Below are 22,159 nucleotides of genomic sequence, written 5' to 3' on the forward strand. Positions count from 1 at the left end.
TGTAAGTGTAGACATCCAAAGTTGCAGACCCCCACGATGTGCCAGTCTTTGTAAATGAGGTAAACTTCTCATATCACAAACTTAAGTTGCTTTTTGCCCTTCTGCTGAGATTAAAGGTCTATAGGCTTTTTATGTACAAGGACCTAAATTCTTAGGGCTTAAGTATGAGCGTATCTCTGGCACAACTTGAACAAGTTGCCTCTATACACCCTTCTATTCAGAAATTGAAGCTTACCTGGGTGCACTTATATTGTTTTTGGTGAACAACAATGCAAACCGACAGCATGACAAATTTGTTCATGGGGAAAAAATGGTTTCTGCAGGCTCATTCTTGCTTTTTCAATGTGTCTCTTCCTCACACACTGGTGGTTATCCTACAAGTTTTTTGCCCCTACCTTTTCTTGCTGACACTGCTCTCTGTCTCTCCAACGTTGAATTGCAAATCTAATTCTGATTAATAACTGTATCTGGAACCTTTTGCTATGTACCCACCCACCTCCCCCGCTCCCACAAAATAAATTCAGAAATAAGATGCCCCATCAATTACCTCAGTTCCGTGAGGATAGAATTTTGATTTGACTGGATATTATATGCAGAAGTGAGTGTGTGGAACAGACGTAGTATGCAACTGAGAAATCTGCTCGGGAGCAAATTGTAACTCCGTTCCTTGTGGAAATGGGTTCACTGTAGTAAATTGCAACATGCACAGCGATTATAATCGAGGACTTTCTTCCAAGGTTAAAGGTTGGAACAGAATAGAGAGATATTAATGCTGCAGTGTTTGGTGTCTACGTCACATCCAGATATTTGGCAGGACAGGAGAATATAAGTTCAGACGAAGCACTAAGGAAGATACACTCAATCTTCTTCTGTTTCATGGTGCAAAATCTTGTCAAAGCTAAAAGTCCCACCACTTATGAGTAAGCTCCACATTTACCTTCCCTCATTCCAGTCATATGAACTGGAAGTATAACTATAGTTTCCAATGCTCTGACCGTGATGCTACCAGTCAGTGCTGCATAGTTAACACCTAGCATGTTTTTCAGACATTTTCCAAGTGCATTCCTCACATTAATTAGCAGAAAAACATGACCAAAAATTGTGGTAATTGTAAAGTAATATACAACTCAAGAGCAAAATTTTATTAAATCATGCACTGAATGACCTACCCAGCAGCATTACTTCAATTGACATGTTTGGACTGATTTGACAATTGTATGGATTTATTATTCAAGACCATGAAATTTGCATGTGTAATTAATGTATTGATACAAATTAATTCAATTATTTTATTAATGACAATGAAATACTCCATGTGTAGGGTAGGCAGGAAATCAGTAACGCGAGAATAATACAAAGTTGTGTGTATATAACATTACAGGTCTGACCACTTGTCTTGCATAGTTAATGGGTATTTACTTGATTAATAACTCAGGTTAAGACTACTCATTTAAGATTAAGTTGAGGCGGCTCAGTAAGCTAACCTTAACGGTAACCAAGATACTTTCCTCTGGTTCATCTAAGGAGACCAGACCAGAGTCTTTTGATATAAGACAGTCATCAAAGATAAATTCAGCTTTACTTTCAATACAATCATTTTCATGTACATACATATATTTTAAAACTAGTGTTGGGATTCAATATACTGTTGAATACTTTTCTGTGAACATTTATTTAGTTAAAAAGAATATATAACTTTTTATATTTTTACTTTTTAGTTCTTCACCTTGAGAAAAATTACTTAAATCTTTAGTTGTCAATGCACAATTGACTCAATATATACTTAGGTTTATATATAGTTAAAGCTAATAAAATTTGATGTGTTCCTTAAATAGAATTTTGCTATAGGTTAGCTCATAGGGCTGCTCATGTTTGTAGTTTTCCATGGGCCCGTGTTTTATCTGCAAATTGGATTTTTTCATTATGATTATAGGTATACAGGACTCAAAAACAATATCAAAACAAAAGAATTGGTGTTCCAATTCACTTCAAGTCAAACATTTATAGTTTACAGTGTTATCCCATGTTCATATAATCTACACTCATTCCAACCAAGATTAAATAAAAAGCAAAATTCTTCAGATGTTGGAAATCTGAAACAAGATGCTGGTCATTCAGCATCTGTGGAGAGAACAGATGAGTTGATGTTTCAGTTGCAGTCCCAACAAGAGTCTGCACCTGAACGTTCAATTCAATGGTGTTTTCCCTTAAAAAATAAACCTCTAAGTTTGGTATGATGGTTATTGAGATAGTATATAAGAAATAAAGAAGTTGTATAAGTAAATAACTAAGTTTTTTTTTCCAAGTTCTAACATGAGTATTGTCTGAAATTAGAACCTTTTAAAAAAATTTGTAGTTGTCTCACACAGTGGAGATAAGCATATCATCCACTCCAGCTGCAAGGAAAAAGCATAATAAATATTTATTCTAACTAAAAAAAAGCTTTCCTGATGACTTGTATTGAGACACTTTTTTTATAAACCAATTTACAAAAAGCAGGTTAAGCTAGATATCTAATTTACTTCTGTGTGGGAGAGGGATGGAAACTATTTCAGCTTATTGATCTACGTTCATTATCAGTTTACAGAGCCTCTGTAATCCCTTGAGTAGCATTATAAATTGCTAAAAAAAAAAATCAAAATACAATATGTAGTAGTACTTGTACATTCATCCAGAAGTATTTCACTTGAGGGTGACTGTGGATTACAGAAAATATACCCCATGGTAACCCAAGATCTAAAATAGGTTACGGTATGATGAGTTAATGATGGATTATTTTCCATATTCCACAATCTCCCACCACAGATTTTATTTCACAAAAGCATAGAAAAACCCATTTTACTTGCTCCATATTTCTTACAACAAAAAAGTTTATTTTCCAAACAATATGCAGCTCTACCTTCTGTTGTATTCTGCAAATGTTTAGTAGTCCATAGGAACTACTTAGACATTGCATGCATTTCATACTTAATATTTTGTACATCTGTATTTTTAAAAGAACAGAATTGAATAGAAAACAACTCCCCTCCACCCTACGCTGGCTGCATTAACATTTTGGCAAAATATATAAATTCTATTCTCAGCTTGTGAACTGTGGCCCACACAGTATCTTGTAATGATGTTTGTAAGAAGCCATGAGGGAAGATTTTCTATGTACTATTATCTCAAAATTATAAGTAATATTCATGGTTTTGTGTATGGTGCACAGAGGAAATAGTCCTTGCTTCTTTGACTTATTGCAAATAGAAGAGGCTAAGATGGTTGTTTAAACTCACTGACACGATTTAAAATGCTAAATGCAAACTGTTGAAACTGGCAAGAAAAGGTCTTAAGTTATCATTTTAAATTCTTTCCCCTACCTCTACAATTATGATGCAGTTTTATTTATTTCTTCTTTGAGGTCTTTCTGATCTACTTAGTGTCAAGAAAGCTGCTACTTATAAAATCCTCAGTAGTGGATCTGTGGTATTGTCGGACAAATACCAAAAAAAACATTACAATTTAGATTACAGTTCAAGGGTAGGTTTTTCTAAAATGTAGATGCAATATGGCTAATCTTTACAGAACACACTTTTCATTGGTGATTTAAATGGACACACTTATTGAATATTGTGCACAGTGATGAATCTGAAATTAAGTCCCGTTTGCTAAATTAAAACCAGATATTTGCCCATCATGACTGATTAATCTGGATGGTTCTTTAAAAATTTCTTTGAAAATACTAAAAGAATCAAACTTGCCATTTTTGCTGTTTGTCATCATGGCATGTAGCTTGCCTCAAATTTATTAAGATTATGGTATATATTAAAGTTTCTTCAATCTTCTATTGAAATTTCCTGTATAGCATTGAATATGCTGTATTGCACTGACAAATTGTCAGCAAACTCTGCCCAAAAAAAAGTGGAAAGCAATATATAAAGATTGAAAGTAAACCTTTCTTTTTGGTTAGTTATAAATCCAATGATAGGAATTCATGGCCACAGCTCACTAAAGAGATTAATTTCATTCCTCGTCTCAGAACTATCTCTCTAAAGAACAATATAATTGGATCAAAACACTAATCATAAATCACATTGAGGCTTATCCATAATTCTAACTTAGTGGAATTTGTCTTTAACAAAGTTGAATTGGTATTTTACACAATAAAAGTATTTTCTTTGACAATGAATCTTAGAAATTCAGGAAAATCTACATCCTCTTCACATCTCCACCCCTACACATCAGTGTATTTTAAGCTGTGTGCCCAACTTTCTTCTAATTGGCAAGCTCGGAGAGGATGTTTCATATAGAAGAGTTCCACTGAAAGTTGAGTACATCTCATCTGTGTCGACCAGTTTACCATCAATCACTATGACACTCACTTCATCTTCAGCTTTCAAGTTCAGGATCAGATTGAAGATCCCAACACCTCCACAAGTCTGTCTTCCAAAAAAGGGTCTTTGAGATTCCAGCAGTTCTATTCGATAGCCAGAAGTGTCCATCTGCATGACACTTTGATTAGAGACTGAGAGGACAGCTTCAACATGCTCATTCCTCTGAGGAGCAAGGACTGCAGTGATGAGATACTGTCCCTCAAAAGGAGCTGTAAAAATACCTGAAATAAAGATAATTAAAGAAGACAATCCATGATCAGTGATTGGTTTGGAAAACCAATGAGGTACATCTTGACATGCAATATTGTAAAATGGGTGATGACAAATCAGCAGCCCGTTTTCTATCACAGAGTTGTTACAGCACAGAAGGAGGCCATTCAGCCGGTCATATCTGCGTTGGCTCGCCGAAACAGCAATTTACCTAGTGCCACTCCCCAGCCTTCTCCCTACAGCCCAGCATATTCTTCCTTTCCAAATAACAACCCAATTCCTTCTTGAATGCCTCAACTGAACCCACCTCCACCTCTCTCTCAGGTCGTGCATTCCAGATCCTAACTACTCACTGTGAAAAGTTTTTCCTTATGTCGCCATTGCTTCTTTTGCCAATCATCTTAAATCTGTGCCCTCTTGTTCTCAATCCTTCTACCAATGGGAACAGTTTTAAGCTATCTACTCTGTCCAGACCCCTCATGAGTTTGAACACCTCAATGAAATCTCTTCTCAGCCTTCTCCAAGGAAAACAGTCCCAACCTTTCCACTCTATCCATGTAACTGAAGTTCCTCATCCCTGGAACTATCCTCGTGAATCTTTTTTGCGCTCTCTCTAAAGCCTTCACATCTTTCCTAAAGTGTGGCACCCAGCACTGGACACAATACTCCAGTTGAGGCCGAACCAGTGTTCTATAAGAGTTTAACATAACTTCCTTGCTTTTGTATTCTTTGCCCCTATTAGCCCAGAATAGGCTCTATTAACTGCGCTTTTAACCTGTTCTGCCATTTCAATGATTTATGCACATATGCACCCAGGTTTCTCTGCTCCTGCAACCCTTTAGAATTGCACCCTTTATTTTATATTGTCTCTCCACGTTCTTCTTGACAAAATGAATCACTTCATACTTCTCTGTATTAAGTTTCATCTTCCACTAGTTCACCCATTCTGCCAACCTGTCTATGTCCTTTTGAAGTTCTACATTGTCCTACTCACAGTTCACAATGCTTCCAAGTTTCGTATCGTGCAAATTTTGAAATTGTGCCCTGTACACCAAGGTTTAGGTCATTAATATATATCCGGAATAGCAAGGGTCCTGACACCAGCCCTTGGGGAACTCCACTACAAACCTTCCTCCAGTCCGAAAAACATCCAGTAACGACTACTCCTGTTTCCTGTCACTCAGCCAATTTTGCATCCATGTTACTACTGCCCATTTTATTCCATGAGCTATATCTGCTCAAGTATGTTGTGTGGCACTTTATCAAATGCTTTTTGGACATTCGTGTACACCACATCAACAGCATTATCCAGAGCAACCTTCTCCGTTACCTCATCAAAAAACTCCAGCGAGTTAGTTAAACATGATTTGCCCTTAATAAATCCCTGCTCGCTTTCCCTATTTAACCTGCATTTGTCCAAGTGATTACATTCCGGGAGCAGAGAGGAGCTCTTCCAGTGCGCCGGAGTTTTGAACAAAAAAAGCTAACAGTGATGTCACAGGAGAGCTGCAAGGTGATTGGTTGGTGAGTCACTACTGTTCGGGAATAGCTCTAAATAGCTGGGTAAGTATCGCAGGTAAGAAAAGTTTATTTCAAATATAGTAAGTGTTTTTTTTTTTGAGGGAGTTCTGCAGTAACGAGGACCAGGGAAGAAGGGCCCTCGAGTAACTGATATTATGGACATTAAATTAAATTAAACCTTCTGGAAGATCTTAAACGGTTAAGTCATGGCAGGAGAGCTCAAAGCCGTGGTGTGCTCCTCGTGCTCCATGTCGGAAGCCGGGAACATTTCCAGTGCCCAGGACCGGCACGTGTACAGGAAGTGTATCCAGCTGCAGCTCCTGGAAGCCCAGGATTCGGAGCTGGAGACACTGTGGAGCATCCACGAGGCGGAGAGTATCGTCGATAGCACGTATAGAGAGGTGGTCACACCACAGGCTCAGACCCCACAGGCAGGAGGGGAATGGATGACCACCAGACAGAGCAAGAGGACTAAGCAGGCAGTTCATGAATCTCCTGTGGCTATTCCCCTGCAAAACAGATACTGCTTTGGATACTGTTGGGGGGAATGGCCTCTCAGGGAAAAGCAGCAACAGCCCAATTCGTTGCACCAGGGTTGGCTCTGCTGCAGGGGAGGAGTAAAAAGTGTGAATGCAATAGTTATAAGGGATTCAATTGTAAGGGGAATAGATGGTTGTTTCTGTGGCTGCAAAAGAGACTCCAGGATGGTATGTTGCCTCCCTGGTGCTAGGGTCAAGGATGTCTCGGAGCGGTTACAGGACATTCTGAAGGGGGAAGGTGAATAGCCAGTGGTCGTGGTACACATTGGTACAAACGACACAGGTTTAAAAAAAAATGAGGTCCTAAAAGCAGAATATAGGGAGCTAGGAAGTAAGTTGAAAAGTAGGACCTCAAAAGGTAGTGATCTCAGGATTACTACCAGTGCCACGTGCTAGTCAGAGTAGAAATAGCAGGATATATCGGATGAATATGTGGCTGAAGAGATGGTGTGAGGGGGAGGGTTTTAGATTCCTAGGGCATTCAGACCGGTTCTGGAGGAGGTGTCTCTTTGGCCTCCTTATCTCGAGAGACAATGGGTAAGCGCCTGGAGGTGGTCAGTGGTTTGTGGAGCAGCGCCTGGAGTGGCTATAAAGGCCAATTCTAGAGTGACAGGCTCTTCCACAGGTGCTGCAGAAAAATTTGTTTGTCGGGGCTGTTACACAGTTGGCTCTCCCCTTGCGTTTTTGTCTTTTTTCCTGCCAACTGCTAAGTCTCTTTGATTCACCACACTTTAGCCCCGTCTTTATGGCTGCCCGCCAGCTCTGGCGAATGCTGGCAACTGACTCCCACGACTTGTGATCAAGGTCACAGGACTTCATGTCGCGTTTTCAGACGTCTTTAAAGCGGAGACATGGACGGCTGGTGGGTCTGATACCAGTGGCGAGCTCGCTGTACACTTGGGGATCCTACCATCTTCCATGCGGATCACATGGCCAAGCCATCTCAAGCGCCGCTGACTCAGTAGTGTGTATAAGCTGGGGATGTTGGCCGCCTCAAGGACTTCTGTGTTGGAGATACAGTCCTGCCACCTGATGCCAAGTATTCTCCGGAGGCAGCGAAGATGGAATGAATTGAGATGTCGCTTCTGGCTGACATATGTTGACTAGGCCTCGCTGCCATAGAGCAAGGTACTGAGGACACAGGCTTGATACACTCGGACCTTTGTGTTCCGTGTCAGTGCGCCATTTTCCCACACTCTCTTGGCCAGTCTGGACATAGCAGTGGAAGCCTTTCCCATGCGCTTGTTGATTTCTGCATCTAGTGAAAGGTTACTGGTGATAGTTGAGCCTAGGGAGGTGAACTCTTGAACCACTTCCAGAGCGTGGTCGCCAATATTGATGGATGGAGCATTTCTGACGTCCTGCCCCATGATGTTCGTTTTCTTGAGGCTGATGGTTAGGCCAAATTCATTGCAGGCAGCCGCAAACCTGTCGATGAGACTCTGCAGGCACTCTTCAGTGTGAGATGTTAAAGCAGCATCGTCAGCAAAGAGGAGTTCCCTGATGAGGACTTTCCGTACTTCGGACTTCGCTCTTAGATGGGCAAGGTTGAACAACCTGCCCCCTGATCTTGCGTGGAGGAAAATTCCTTCTTCAGAAGACTTGAACGCATGTGAAAGCAGCAGGGAGAAGAAAATCCCAAAAAGTGTGGGTGCGAGAACACAGCCCTGTTTCACGCCACTCAGGATAGGAAAGGGGTCTGATGAGGAGCCGCCATGTTGAATTGTGCCTTTCATATTGTCATGGAATGAGGTGATGATACTTAGTAGCTTTGGTGGACATCCAATCTTTTCTAGTAGTCTGAAGACACCACGTCTGCTGACGAGGTCAAAGGCTTTGGTGAGATCAATGAAAGCAATGTAGAGGGCAGCTGTTGTTCGCGGCATTTCTCCTGTATCTGATGAAGGGAGAACAGCATGTCAATGGTCGATCTCTCTGCACGAAAGCCACACTGTGCCTCAGGGTAAACGCGCTCGGCCAGCTTCTGGAGCCTATTTAGAGCGACTCAAGCAAAGACTTTCCCCACTATGCTGAGCAGGGAGATTCCACGGTAGTTGTTGCAGTCACTGCAGTCACCTTTGTTTTTATAGAGGGTTATTGTATTGGCATCGCGCATGTCCTGTGGTACTGCTCCCTCGTCCCAGCACAGGCATAGCAGTTCATGTAGGACAAAGAACAAAGAACATTACAGCACAGGAACAGGCCCTTCGGCCCTCCAAGCCTACGCCACTCCAAATCCTCTCTCTAAACCTGTTGCCTATTTTCTAAGGGTCTGTATCTCTTTACTTCCTGCCCATTCATGTATCTGTCTAGATACATCTTAAAAGACGCTATCGTGCCCGCGTCTACCACCTCCGCTGCCAATGTGTTCCATGCACCCACCACCCTCTGCGTTAAGAACTTTCCACGCATATCCCCCCTAAACTTTTCGCCTTTCACTTTGAACTTGTGTCCCCTTGTAATTGAATCCCCCACTCTGGGAAAAAGCTTCTTGCTATCCAACCTGTCTATACCTCTCATGATTTTGTACACCTCAATCAGGTCCCCCCTCGACCTCCGTCTTTCTAATGAAAATAATCCTAATCTACTCAACCTCTCTTCATAGCTAGCGCCCTCCATACCAGGCAACATCCTGGTGAACCTCCTCTGCACCCTCTCCAAAGCATCCACACCCTTTTCGTAATGTGACGACCAGAACTGCACGCAGTATTCCAAATGTGGCCGAACCAAAGTCCTATACAACTGTAACATGACCTGCCAACTCTTGTACTCAATACCCCGTCCGATGAAGGAAAGCATGCCGTATGCCTTCTTGACCACTCTATTGACCTGCGTTGCCACCTTCAGGGAACAATGGACCTGAACACCCAAATCTCTCTGTACTTCAATTTTCCCCAGGACTTTTCCATTTACTGTATAGTTCACTCTTGAATTGGATCTTCCAAAATGCATCACCTCGCATTTGCCCTGATTGAACTCCATCTGCCATTTCTCTGCCCAACTCTCCAGTCTATCTATATTCTGCTGCATTCTCTGACAGTCCCCTTCACTATCTGCTACTCCACCAATCTTAGTGTCGTCTGCAAACTTGCTAATCAGACCACCTATACTTTCCTCCAAATCATTTATGTATATCACAAACAACAGTGGTCCCAGCACGGATCCCTGTGGAACACCACTGGTCACACGTCTCCATTTTGAGAAACTCCCTTCCACTGCTACTCTCTGTCTCATGTTGCCCAGCCAGTTCTTTATCCATCTAGCTAGTACACCCTGGACCCCATGCGACTTCACTTTCTCCATCAGCCTACCATGGGGAACCTTATCAAACGCCTTACTGAAGTCCATGTATATGACATCTACAGCCCTTCCCTCATCAATCAACTTTGTCACTTCCTCAAAGAATTCTATTAAGTTGGTAAGACATGACCTTCCCTGCACAAAACCATGTTGCCTATCACTGATAAGCCCATTTTCTTCCAGATGGGAATAGATCCTATCCCTCAGTATCTTCTCCAGCAGCTTCCCTACCACTGACGTCAGGCTCACCGGTCTATAATTACCTGGATTATCCCTGCTACCCTTCTTAAACAAGGGGACAACATTAGCAATTCTCTAGTCCTCCGGGACCTCACCCGTGTTTAAGGATGTTGCAAAGATATCTGTTAAGGCCCCAACTATTTCCTCTCTCGCTTCCCACAGTAACCTGGGATAGATCCCATCCGGACCTGGGGACTTGTCCACCTTAATGCCTTTTAGAATACCCAACACTTCCTCCCTCCTTAGGCCGACTTGACCTAGAGTAATCTAACATCTTTCCCTAACCTCAACATCCGTCATGTCCCTCTCCTCGGTGAATACCGATGCAAAGTACTCATTTAGAATCTCACCCATTTTGTCTGACTCCACGCATAACTTTCCTCCTTTGTCCTTGAGTGGGCCAATCCTTTCTCTAGTTACCCTCTTGCTCCTTATATATGAATAAAAGGCTTTGGGATTTTCCTTAACCCTGTTTGCTAAAGATATTTCATGACCCCTTTTAGCCCTCTTAATTCCTCGTTTCAGATTGCGCCTACAATCCCGATATTCTTTCAAAGCTTCGTCTTTCTTCAGCCTCCTAGACCTTATGTATGCTTCCTTTTTCCTCTTAGCTAGTCTCACAATTTCACCTGTCATCCATGGTTCCCTAATCTTGCCAATTCTACCCCTCATTTTCACAGGAACATGTCTCTCCTGCACGCTAATCAACCTCTCTTTAAAAGCCTCCCACATATCAAATGTGGATTTACCTTCAAACAGCTGCTCCCAATCTACATTCCCCAGCTCCTGCCGAATTTTGGTATAGTTGGCCTTCCCCCAATTTAGCACTCTTGCTTTAGGACCACTCTCGTCTTTGTCCATGAGTATTCTAAAACTTACGGAATTGTGATCACTATTCCCAAAGTAGTCCCCTACTGAAACGTCAACCACCTGGCCAGGCTCATTCCCCAACACCAGGTCCAGTATGGCCCCTTCCCGAGTTGGACTATTTACATACAGCTCTAGAAAACCTTCCTGGATGCTCCCTACAAATTGTGCTCCATCTAGACCTCTAACACTAAGTGAATCCCAGTCAATGTTGGGAAAATTAAAATCTCCTATCACCACCACCCTGTAGCTCCTACAGCTTTCCATAATCTGTTTACATATTTGTACCTCTATCTCACGCTCGCTGTTGGGAGGCCTGTAGTACAGCCCCAACATTGTTACCGCACCCTTCCTATTTCTGAGTTCTGCCCATATTGCCTCACAGCTCGAGTCCTCCATAGTGCCTTCCTTCAGCACAGCTGTGATATCCTCTTTGACCAGTAATGCAACTCCTCCACCCCTTTTACCTTCCTCTCTATCCCGCCTGAAGCATCGGTATCCTGGGATATTTAGTTGCCAATCATGCCCTTCCCTTAACCAAGTTTCAGTAATAGCAATAACATCATACTCCCAGGTACTAATCCAAGCCCTAAGTTCATCTGCCTTACCTATTACACTTCTTGCATTAAAACAAATACACCTCAGACCACCAGTCCCTTTGCTTTCATCATCTGCTCCCTGCCTACTCTTTCCCTTAGTCACGCTGACTTCATTATCTAGTTCCTTACAGGCTTTAGTTACTACATCCTTACTCTCCACTGACCTCATTTGGTTCCCATCCCCCTGCCACATTAGTTTAAACCCTCCCCAACAGCGTTAGAGTCTAGCAGGCTTGGCACTCTTGATTATTTCAGGGGTAATGCTGTCCTTCCCAGGAGCTTTTCCGCTGGCTAGAGAATCAATGGCATCGCTGAGTTCCGATTTTGTTGGCTGTACATCCAGCTCATCCATGACTGGTAGAGGCTGGGCTGCATTGAGGGCGGTCTCAGTGACAACATTCTCTCTGGAGTACAGTTCTAGGTAGTGCTCAACCCAGCGGTCCATTTGTTTGCATTGGTCAGTGATTACGTCCCCTGATTTAGATTTGACGGGGGCGATATTCTTGATGGTTGGCCCAAGAGCTCTCTTAATGCCATCATACATTCCTCTGATGTTTCCGGTGTCTGAGGCCAGCTGAATATGACTGCATAGGTGTTGCCAGTAGTCATTTGCGCAGCGCCTGGCTGTTCTTTGTGCAGTGCTTCTGGCTGCTTTAAGTGCTACAGATGTTAACTCGCTGGGGGCTTTCTTGTAGTTCAACAGTGCAATGCGCTTAGCGGCTATGACAGGTTCCAGCTCTTCATTATGAGATTGAAACCAGTCTGCATTTCTCTTCGCACGTTTGCCGTAGGTGGTCAAAGCTGACTCATTGATGGCGTCTCTGATGTGGGCCCACTTGGTCTCAGCATCCCCTGTGGGAGTGTTTAGAAGGGCTGTTACAAGTGAATTTAGAAATTTTTGTAACAGCTGTGGATGAGAAATTCGGCTCGTGTTAATGCGCGGGTGGCCCTTCTGCTTGGAATGATGCAACTTCTTTGGTCTGAGTCTAACCTTGCTGCACACCAGGGAGTGGTCGGTGTCGCAGTCCACACTGTGGAAGCTGCGTGTGATTTGAACACTGTTTAAGGAGGCTCGCCTTGTGACGATGAGGTCTAGTTGGTGCCAATGACGTGATCGTGGGTGCCTCTATGAAACCTGGTGACAGGGTTTAGTGTGAAAGAATGAGTTGGTGATGCAGAGGTTATGATAGGTACACAACTCAAGCAGTCTCTGCCCGTTCTCATTCATCCTTCCAACGCCATAGCACCCAAGGCAGGAGGGCCATGAGTCATGGTCGGCCCCAACCCTGGCATTAAAGTCCCCCAGCAGGAATAGGTGTTCGGTGTTGGGGATGCTGCTAATGATGTTATGGAGTTCCTCGTAGAACTGATCTTTAGCTTCAGATGGGGAGCAGAGTGTTGGAGCATAGATGCTGAGTAGGTGTATTGGACCAGAGGTGGTGAGCAGTCGGATGGACAGTATGCGTTCCGAGCCATTTGAGGGAGGCTCTATCATGCTGAGCAAGGAGTTTCTGATGGCGAAGCCCACTCCATGCTGTCTTGGTTCTTCAGGATCCCTGCCCTGCCAGAAGAAGGTGTAGTCTTGCTCTGCTAGAGATCCACTCGCAGGGAGTCGTGTCTCCTGAAGTGCTGCAATGTCTACATTGAGTCTACTGAGCTCATTGTTAATGATGGCGGACGTCCAAGAATCGTTGATTTGTGTAAGGTCTTCCGACAGGCCAGGACACATAGTTCTGACATTACAGCTTGCAAAGCGAAGGGCTGGTATCTTCTTTCCTTTTTTCGTGTTGTTTGGTGCGGTGTTGGAGTCCACCTTTCGGGCAATGACCCTGAGCTCCAAGCACCCATTGAAGCAGGTAGACTGTGGCGGGACAGAACCTTATTGACCGGGGGCTGCCCGGTTTGAGGCAGGCGGTAGCTGTCCAGTGAGATGCGATGACCTCTCCCACCGACAAAGGCAACTCGTGGCGCCCAATCTCTACGCCAATTTAGCTGGACTTATAACCCGTAACTGCTGCCTTCCGTGTTGTTTCAGTCGCTGTGAGGCAACTATGGAGTGACCTCTCCATGGCGCATGCCTGGGCGAATTTATGGAAGTTGAGAGTTGCCCAATCGTCAAAACCCCCCTCTCGGCCTTTCTGGTGGGGTCCAAAGGAGTGCAGAGCACGACGTTTGGCACCGGTATGGCTGCAGGAACTGCCGGAAACATGCCTACGGGGTTCTGCTCCGGATTTTCTGTTCGGGTTTACTCCCTTAGCCTTGGTCTCTCCCGAGACGCCCACAAGGCAGTGCAGTTGTTCGGGCCCCTAAACAGGTGTCGGATGATGCCGGTGGGAGGAGGGGGTGCGAGGGGGAGCTGGGAAGGGGGCTGTAAGGGGGTGGGGGGTGGTGGGGAGAGGGTGCGAGGGATGGCTGGGACGGGTTTGTGACGGGGGAGGTGGAACCAGTACAAACTGGAAAGGTTACACCTGGGCAGGACAGGGACTGATGTCCTAGGGGGAGTATTTGCTAGAGTGGTTGGGGAGGGTTTAAACTAAAATGGCAGGGGGATGGGAACCTTTGCAAGGAGTCAGAGGAGGGGGGGATCAAAGACAAGAACAAAAGACAGTAAGAGAAATAAGAAAAGTGATAGGCAGAGAAATCAAGGGCCAGAATCAAACAGGGATACAGTGAACAATAGTGGGAAGAGGACAACTAATGTTAAAAAGACAAACCTTAAGGCTTTGTGCCTCAACGTGTGGAGCATTCGCAATAAAGTGGGTGAATTAATCGTGCAAATAGATGTGAACTGGTATGATGTAGTCGGGATTACGGAGACATGGCTGCAAGGTGACCAGGGATGGGAAATGAACATAAATAAAAACAAGAAATGCTGGAAATACTCAGCTGGTCTGGCAGCAACTGTGGAGATAGGAACAGAGTTAACGTTTCAGGTCAGTGACCCTTCTTCAGAACTGGCAAATATTAGAAATAGGGGCCCTAAGCAAGTAAAGCGGGGGTGGGGCAAGAGATAACAAAGGAGGTGTAGATAGGACAAGGTCACAGGACAACTGACCGGAAGGTCATGGAGCAAAGGCAAACAATATGTTAATGGTGTGTTGAAAGACAAAGCATTAGTACAGATAGGGTGTTAACGGACTGAAAATTGAACAGCCGCAAGTACAAACATGATAAAAAAAAAGCGGATAAGCAAATTAAACAAACTAAGATGTAATAAAATAAACACAATCATATAATATATTATTTATATTAAAAAAATAACTGAAAATAAAAGTAAAATGGGGGGCCCGTCATGCTCTGAAATTATCGAACTCAATGTTCAGTCCGGCAGGCTGTAGTGTGCCTAATCGGTAAATGAGATGCTGTTCCTCGAGCTTGCGTTGATGTTCACTGGAACACTGCAGCAATCCCAGGACAGAGATGTGAGCAAGGGAGAGTGTTGAAATGGCAAGCAACTGGAAGCACGGGGTCCTGTTTGCGGACTGAGCAGAGGTGTTCCGCAAAGCAGTCACCCAGTCTGCGTTTGGTCTCCCCAGGAAACCATATTGTGAGCAGCGAATACATTATACTACATTGAAAGAAGTACAAGTAAATCGCTGCTTCACCTGAAAGGAGGCATCTTGACAAATACATGAATAGGATGGGAATAGAGGGATACGGTCCCTGGAAGTGCAGAAGGTTTTAGTTTAGGCAGGCATCAAGATCGGCGCAGGCTTGGAGGGCCAAATGGCCTGTTCCTGTGCTGTACTGTTTTTTGTTCTTTGAGTGTTTGGGGCCTGGGATAGTGAGGAGAGAGGAGGTAAATGGGCAAGGAATGGGAAATGAACATCCAGGGATATTCAGTATTTGGGAAGGACAGACAAAAAGCAAAAGGCGGTGGAGTTGCATTGCTGGTTAAAGAGGAAATTAATGCAATAGTGAGGACAGATATTAGTTCTGACGATGTGGAATCTGTATGGGTAGAGCTGAAAAACGCTAAGGGGAAAAAAATGTTAGTGGGGTTGTATCTAGACCCCCAAACTGTAGTGGTGATGTTGGGAATGGCATTAAACAGGAAATTAGAGATGCATGTGATAAAGGAACATCTGTAATTATGGGTGACCTTAATCTGCATATAGATTGGGCAAATGAAATTAGTCACAATACCGCAGCGGACGAATTCTTGGAGTGTATACGGGATGGTTTTCTGGACCAATACGCTGAGAGACCAACTAGAGAACAGGCCATCCTAGACTGGGTATTGGGTAATGAGAGAGGAATAATTGACAATCTAGTGGTGCGAGACCCCTTGGGGACGAGCGACCATAATATGATAGAATTCTTCAAGAAGATGGAGAGTGGTATAGTTGATTCTGAGACAAGGGTCCTGAATCTTAGTAAAGGAAACTACGAAGGTATGAGGCTCGAGTTGGCCATGACGGATTGGGAAACGTTACTTAAAGGGAAGACGGTGGATAGATAATGGCAAACATTTAAAGAGCGCATGGATGAACTGCAACAATTGTTCATCCCTGTCTGGCACAAAAGTAAAACGGGAAAGGTAGCCAAACCATGGCTTACAAGGGAAATTAGAGACAGCATTAGATCCAAGGAAGAGGCATATAAATTTGCCAGAAAAAACAACAGACCTGAGGATTGGGAGCAGTTTAGAATTCAGCAAAAGAGGACCAAGGAATTGATTAAGAAGGGGGAAAATAGAGTACGAGAGCAAGTTTGCGGGGAACATAAAAACTGACTGTAAACGTTTCTATAGATATGTGAAGAGAAAAAGATTGAAGACAAATGTAGGCCCCTTACAGTCAGAAACAGGGGAATTTATTATGGGGAATAAAGAAATGGCTGACCAACTAAATGCATACTTTGGTTCTGTCTTCACAAAGGAGGACACAAATATCATACCAGAAATGTTGGGGAACACAGGGCTTAGTGAGAGAGAAGAACTGAAGGAAATCAGTATTAGTAGAGAAATGGTATTGGGGAGATTAATGGGATTGAAGGCCAATAAATCCCCAGGGCCTGATGGTCTGCATCCCAGAGTGCTGAAGGAAATGTCCCTAGAAATAGTGGATGGATTGGTGGTCATCTTCCAAGATTCTATAGACTCTGGAACAGTTCCTACAGATTGGAGGGTAACTAATGTAACCCCACTATTTAAAAAGGGAGATAGAGAAAAAGCAGGGAATTATAGACCAGTCAGCCTGACGTCATAAGTGGGGAAAATTCTAGAGTCCATTATCAAAGATTTTAGAGCAGAGCACTTGGAGACCAGTGGTAGAATCGGGTAGAGTCAGCATGGGATTTACAAAAGGGAAATCATGCTTGACAAATCTACTAGAATTCCTCGAGCATGTAACTAGCAGAGTTGATGAGGGGGAGACCGTGGATGTGGTTTATTTGGACTTTCAGAAAGCTTTCGACAAAGTCCCACATAAGAGATTAACATGTAAAATTAAATCGCATGGGATTGGGTGTAATGTATTGCGCTGGATAGAAAATTGGTTGGTGGACAGCAAACAAAGAGTAGGGATAAATGGGTCTTTTTCCGAATGGCAGGCAGTGACTAGTGGGGTACCTCAGGGATCGGTGCTGGGACCCCAGCTATTCACAATATATATTAATGATTTAGATGAGGGAACTAAATGTAATATCTCCAAATTTGCAGATGACACAAAACTGGGTGGGAGGGTGAGTTGTGAGGAGGATGCAGAGAGGCTTCAGGGTGATTTGGACAAGTTGAGTGAATGGGCTAATGCATGGCAGATGCAGTATAATGTGGATAAATGTGAGGTTATCCACTTTGGTAGCAAAAACAGGAAGGCAGATCATTATCTGAACGGCTATAAACTGAGAGGGGGAAATATGCAGCGAGACCTGGATGTTCTCGTACACCAGTCGCTGAAGGTAAGCATGCAGGTGCAACAGGCGGTAAAAAAGGCAAATGGTATGTGGGCCTTCATAGCGAGAGGATTCGAGTACAGGAGCAGGCATGTCTTGCTACAATTATACAGGGCCTTGGTGATGCCACACCTGGAATGTTGTGTGCAGTTTTGGTCTCCTTATCTGAGGAAGGATGTTCTTGCTATAGAGGGAGTGCAGCGAAGGTTTACCAGACTGATTCCTGGGATGGCGGGACTGACGTATGAGGAGAGATTGAGTCAGTTAGGATTATATTCGCTGGAGTTCAGAAGAGTGAGGGGGGATCTCATAGAAACCTTGTAAAATTGTAACAGGCCTTGACAGGGTAGATGCAGGAAGCATGTTCCCGATGGTGGGGGAGTCCAGAACCAGGGGTCATTGACTAAGGATACAGGGTAAACCTTTCAGGACTGAGATGAGGAGAAATTTCTTCACCGAGAGAGTGGTGAGCCGGTGGAATTTGCTACCATAGAAAGCAGTTGAGGCCAAGACACTATGTTTTCAAAAAGGAGTTAGATATAGCTCTTGGGTCTAAAGGGATCAAAGGGTATGGGGGCGAAAGCCAGAACAGGATACGGAGTTGGATGATAATGAATGGCGGAGCAGGCTCGAAGGGCCAAATGGCCTACTCCTACTTTCTATGTTTCTATGATTATTAATTTTGTCCCAAATTATTGTTTCTAGGAGGTTCTCCACCACCAAAGTTAAACTAGCAGGTCTGTAGTTTCTGGGCTTATCTTTATTTTTTTGACAAGGTTGTAACATTTGCAATCCTTCAGTCTTCTGACACCACCTCTGAATCTAAGGAAGGCTGGAAAATGATGGCCAGTGCCTCTGCACTTTCCACTCTCACTTCCCTCCATAGCCTTGGATGCACTCATCCAATCTGGTGCCTTATCATCTTTAAGTACAGCTAGCCTATCCAATAGCTCCTCATCAATTTTAAACCCTTCTAGTGTCTGAATTACCTCTTTTTTTCATCATTAGTTGCACAGCATCTTCTTCCTTGGTAAAGGCAAGTGCAAAGTATTCATTTTATACCTCAGCTACGCCCTCTGCCTCGATGCGTAAATCCCCTTTTTGGTCCCTAATTGGCCCCACTCCTCCTTTTATCACCCTTTTACTATTAATATACCTAAAGACGACATTTGGGTTCCCTTTTATATTTGCTGCCAGTCTCTCTTCTTACTCTCTCTTTGCTTCTCTTATTTGCTTTTTCACTTCCCCTCTGAACCTTCTATATTCAGCCTGGTTCACGGTGTAGTATCTACCTGACATCTATTGTAAGCACACTTTTTCTTCTTAATCTCTATCTCTTTAGTCATCGAGAGAGCTCTGGATTTGTTTTTCCTATCATTATTCCCCTTGGTGGGAATATACCTCAACAGTGCCTGAGCTCTCTCTTTAAAGGCAGCCCATTGTTCAGTTACCATTTTGCTTGCCAACCTTTGATTCCAATTTAGCTGGGCCAGATCCATTCTTATCCCATTGAAGTTGGCTTTCCACGTCAATTATTCTTGCTCTGGATTGTTACTTATCCTTTTCCATAGCCAACCTAAACTTTATGATACAATGATCACTGACCCTGATTGTTCCCCTACTAACATTTGAGCCACTTGGCCCATCTCATTCCCAAGAATCAGGTCTAGCAGTGCCTCCTTTCTCATTGGACTGGGGACATCCTGCTGTAGAAAATTCTCATGAACCCACTCGAGTCACTCTTGCCACTCTCTGCCCTTTACACTAATAACCCTATCTATATTTGGATAATTAATGTCCCCCATTATAACCACTCTATAACTCTTGCACCACTCTGTAATTTTCTTGCAAATTTGTTCCTGTATCTCTTTCCAGCTAGTTGGTGGTCTATAAACTACACCAAGCAATGTAATTGCACCTTTTGTTGTTCCTCAGCTCTAGCCAAATAGATTTTGTCCTTGAGCCCTCTGGGACATCCTCTTTCTCCAGCACTGCAATGTTCTCTTTAATCAAAACTGCCACCCCTTCCTCTTTTTCCTTCTTTTCCTATCTTTCCTGAGTACCTTGTATCCAGGAATATTTAGCACCCAGTCCTTCCCTTCTTTGAGCCAGGTCTCTGTTATCACCATATCATACTCCCATTGTCTGTGCCTGCAACTCACCAACCTTATTTGCCACACTCTGCATTCACAGACATGCACAGTAACCCTAATTTTCCATTGGCTTTACAGAAATAAGAATTAGGAGAGATGTACAATAGGCTGTCGACTTGCTATCACTGTTTTACCTGAAAATAAAATCAATATACTGTGGCTGCTGGAAATCTGAAATAAAAACATTAAATGCAAGCAACACTAACCTTCCATTTTGTTCTTCTCTCCCCGTGTCCTCCTTTCTCTGCTTCACTACTTGCTTAAAAACTGCTAAATCTCTAACTTCTAGTTGCGATGAAAGCTTCCTGACCTGAAGCTGTTTCTCTCTCCACAGATGCTACCAGACCCGCTGAGTCATTCCAGCATTTCTGCTTTTCTAACTCTTTTACATTATTTCACAAAGTCTAGATCTATCCCAATGTATTCTCCATTTGCGCCAGCCTGAAATTTTTGTATTTTTATTCATGCATCATTACATTGCAAACTCATTTGTGCACTCTAATGTCTGTTACTTTGCTCCCACCCCAAGCAACTTTCTCCCAGTTCCATGGGTGCTGCCATTCCTCAAGTGTGACCCCACAACAGATACAAGGCCCAATTTCTACCTCTAGGTCTTATCACTAGGAAATGTGATTTAATGTGGTGTTACAGCAAGGAAAATATGGTGGATTTCTATATTTACCATATGAAGTAATTGCTACAATTTTGTACTTAAAAACACAGGCAGTGAAAATACTGATTTGTGAGTGTATCTGGGCGATAACAAATAATTTACCATACTTATCAGGCAGCCTGGTGTTAGTAAGCCATTGCTTAAAATCCACGTATTTCAAAGATTATTGTCAAGATTCTAGTATGTTGCTGGCTCCTATATGAAATCAGTTTTTCCCCTGATGTATTAAATCTTTAGAGCTATTGATGTAGTGGATTATCAGCATCATATATGAGGCAAAGCCAGCTTCAAAAGATGTGGTAGCAAACTCTTCAAACCATTGAGATGAACAAGTTAAATGAATTCGAGCAAGATTAGGGCACTTTGCTGAGCTTATGGTTTCAGGACAATGTAAGAGTTGTGCAAAACATCTGACCCATCCTATTCCTCTGAAAATGATTGATATCACAGTGTGCAAAGTGGGAAATGGCCAGTCCCAGCACTTAATACAAGGACACGGACACAAAAAACAATCTACGATAGACGGGTTACCTGTATTTGTATTGTAGTGGTGTCCATCATTAACTAAAACTTTGTTGAATTGGATTATCCCTGTATTACCAATGAAAGGTTTTTTGGTTAGACCCACAGAAAAGGAAACATACTTTCGATCAGCTTTACTTTCTGAAAAAGAACAGAGGAATGGCTTTGTTTCAAAGAACATCACATATGAACACAAGAAAATACTGTGAATATAACCTTTTACAAGTATTGCACAATTTAAATAGCAGAATTCTACTTGTTATGATCCTGTAGGTTTTTTTGGGGGAAGAATGCGGGTGTGCCTTTAAGGCTGGAAAAGGAACAGTACTGCTTTAAGGCAACAAGCTCCAAGAGACTGAGTCAAGCAATGCATTCTCATTGCCCGGGATACAGCCACTCGGAGACTGATTCAAAGAGTGCATTCTCGTTGCCTGGGATACAGCTATACAGGACCAAAGACACGAGATACATTGTTGCCGATTGACGTTTGAAGCTAGTTAAAACTGGCTTTTGGACGCAGTTAACAGAAAAACAGACAGACTGGACCAACATGTACTGAAGGAAATGAGAGCTCTCTTGGTTTATTTAAACCCTATTTATTATACTCTCAGAATTCTGATGTTAAGCCAGATTAATTTCTTTAAAAGTAAATAACCAATTTCTTTAACTACTGAACTGTAATTGTTGAAATTCATCGCTGGAGAAGGAAAGCATCACTTCAACTGCTGAATTAGATTATGGTCTGTTCTACTGTTGAAGAACCTTTTCTCCCCCATCGGATGGCTGTGAGGACTTCAAGCAACCTTGGACTATTCCACATTGGAAGATTTCACTTCAGGAGCATAAATATGCAAGGACGCAAATTTTTTTCTATTTTAAATGTTTATATCTTAGTAGTGTTTAAGAATTTTATTTTTCTAATTAAACAGTTAATTTGTTGATCTAAAGACACCTGATTTGGTTAGCCTCATTTGGGGGTTAATAGATAGTAGAATTTGGCTGGATATTTCTTTAATTTGGTAAGTTTAAAATGATATGTTGGGCAATCTGTGGAGGGATAGGATTGAATCAACAATGCATTTCTCCCACTACAATCAGAATCATATATTTTGTTTGGGGGCTTTGACTTGGGTGGTTGGTCGTAACATACTGTACAGAACATCAGTCTACCAGCTGCTTTAGCATTCTTAAAAATTGATTTGCAAAATCTAGGAAAATACAGTGCATCAAATTGTGCTGTTAATGTTTGTCCTGATATACCTCAAGC

General features: G+C 42.9%; 1 protein-coding gene across 2 annotated transcripts in view; it reads right to left on the minus strand.

Annotated features, from left to right (window-relative positions):
* Positions 1 to 1,275: 1,275 nt before the first annotated feature.
* The window catches only part of LOC137369938 (EMILIN-2-like), a 90,877-nt gene continuing 69,993 nt past the window's right edge, over positions 1,276 to 22,159 (minus strand). For both annotated transcript variants that reach the window (XM_068031700.1, XM_068031698.1), the window contains exons 6-7: positions 20,902 to 21,033; positions 1,276 to 4,594 (exon numbers count right to left, since the gene is read on the minus strand). In XM_068031700.1, the coding sequence (XP_067887801.1) occupies positions 4,221 to 4,594; positions 20,902 to 21,033 (506 nt within the window). In that variant the 3' untranslated portion in view covers positions 1,276 to 4,220. The remainder of the gene's footprint in view (positions 4,595 to 20,901; positions 21,034 to 22,159) is intronic.

Source organism: Heterodontus francisci, chromosome 5, assembly GCF_036365525.1.
Source record: "Heterodontus francisci isolate sHetFra1 chromosome 5, sHetFra1.hap1, whole genome shotgun sequence".
In the NCBI taxonomy this organism is placed as follows: Eukaryota; Metazoa; Chordata; class Chondrichthyes; order Heterodontiformes; family Heterodontidae; genus Heterodontus; species Heterodontus francisci.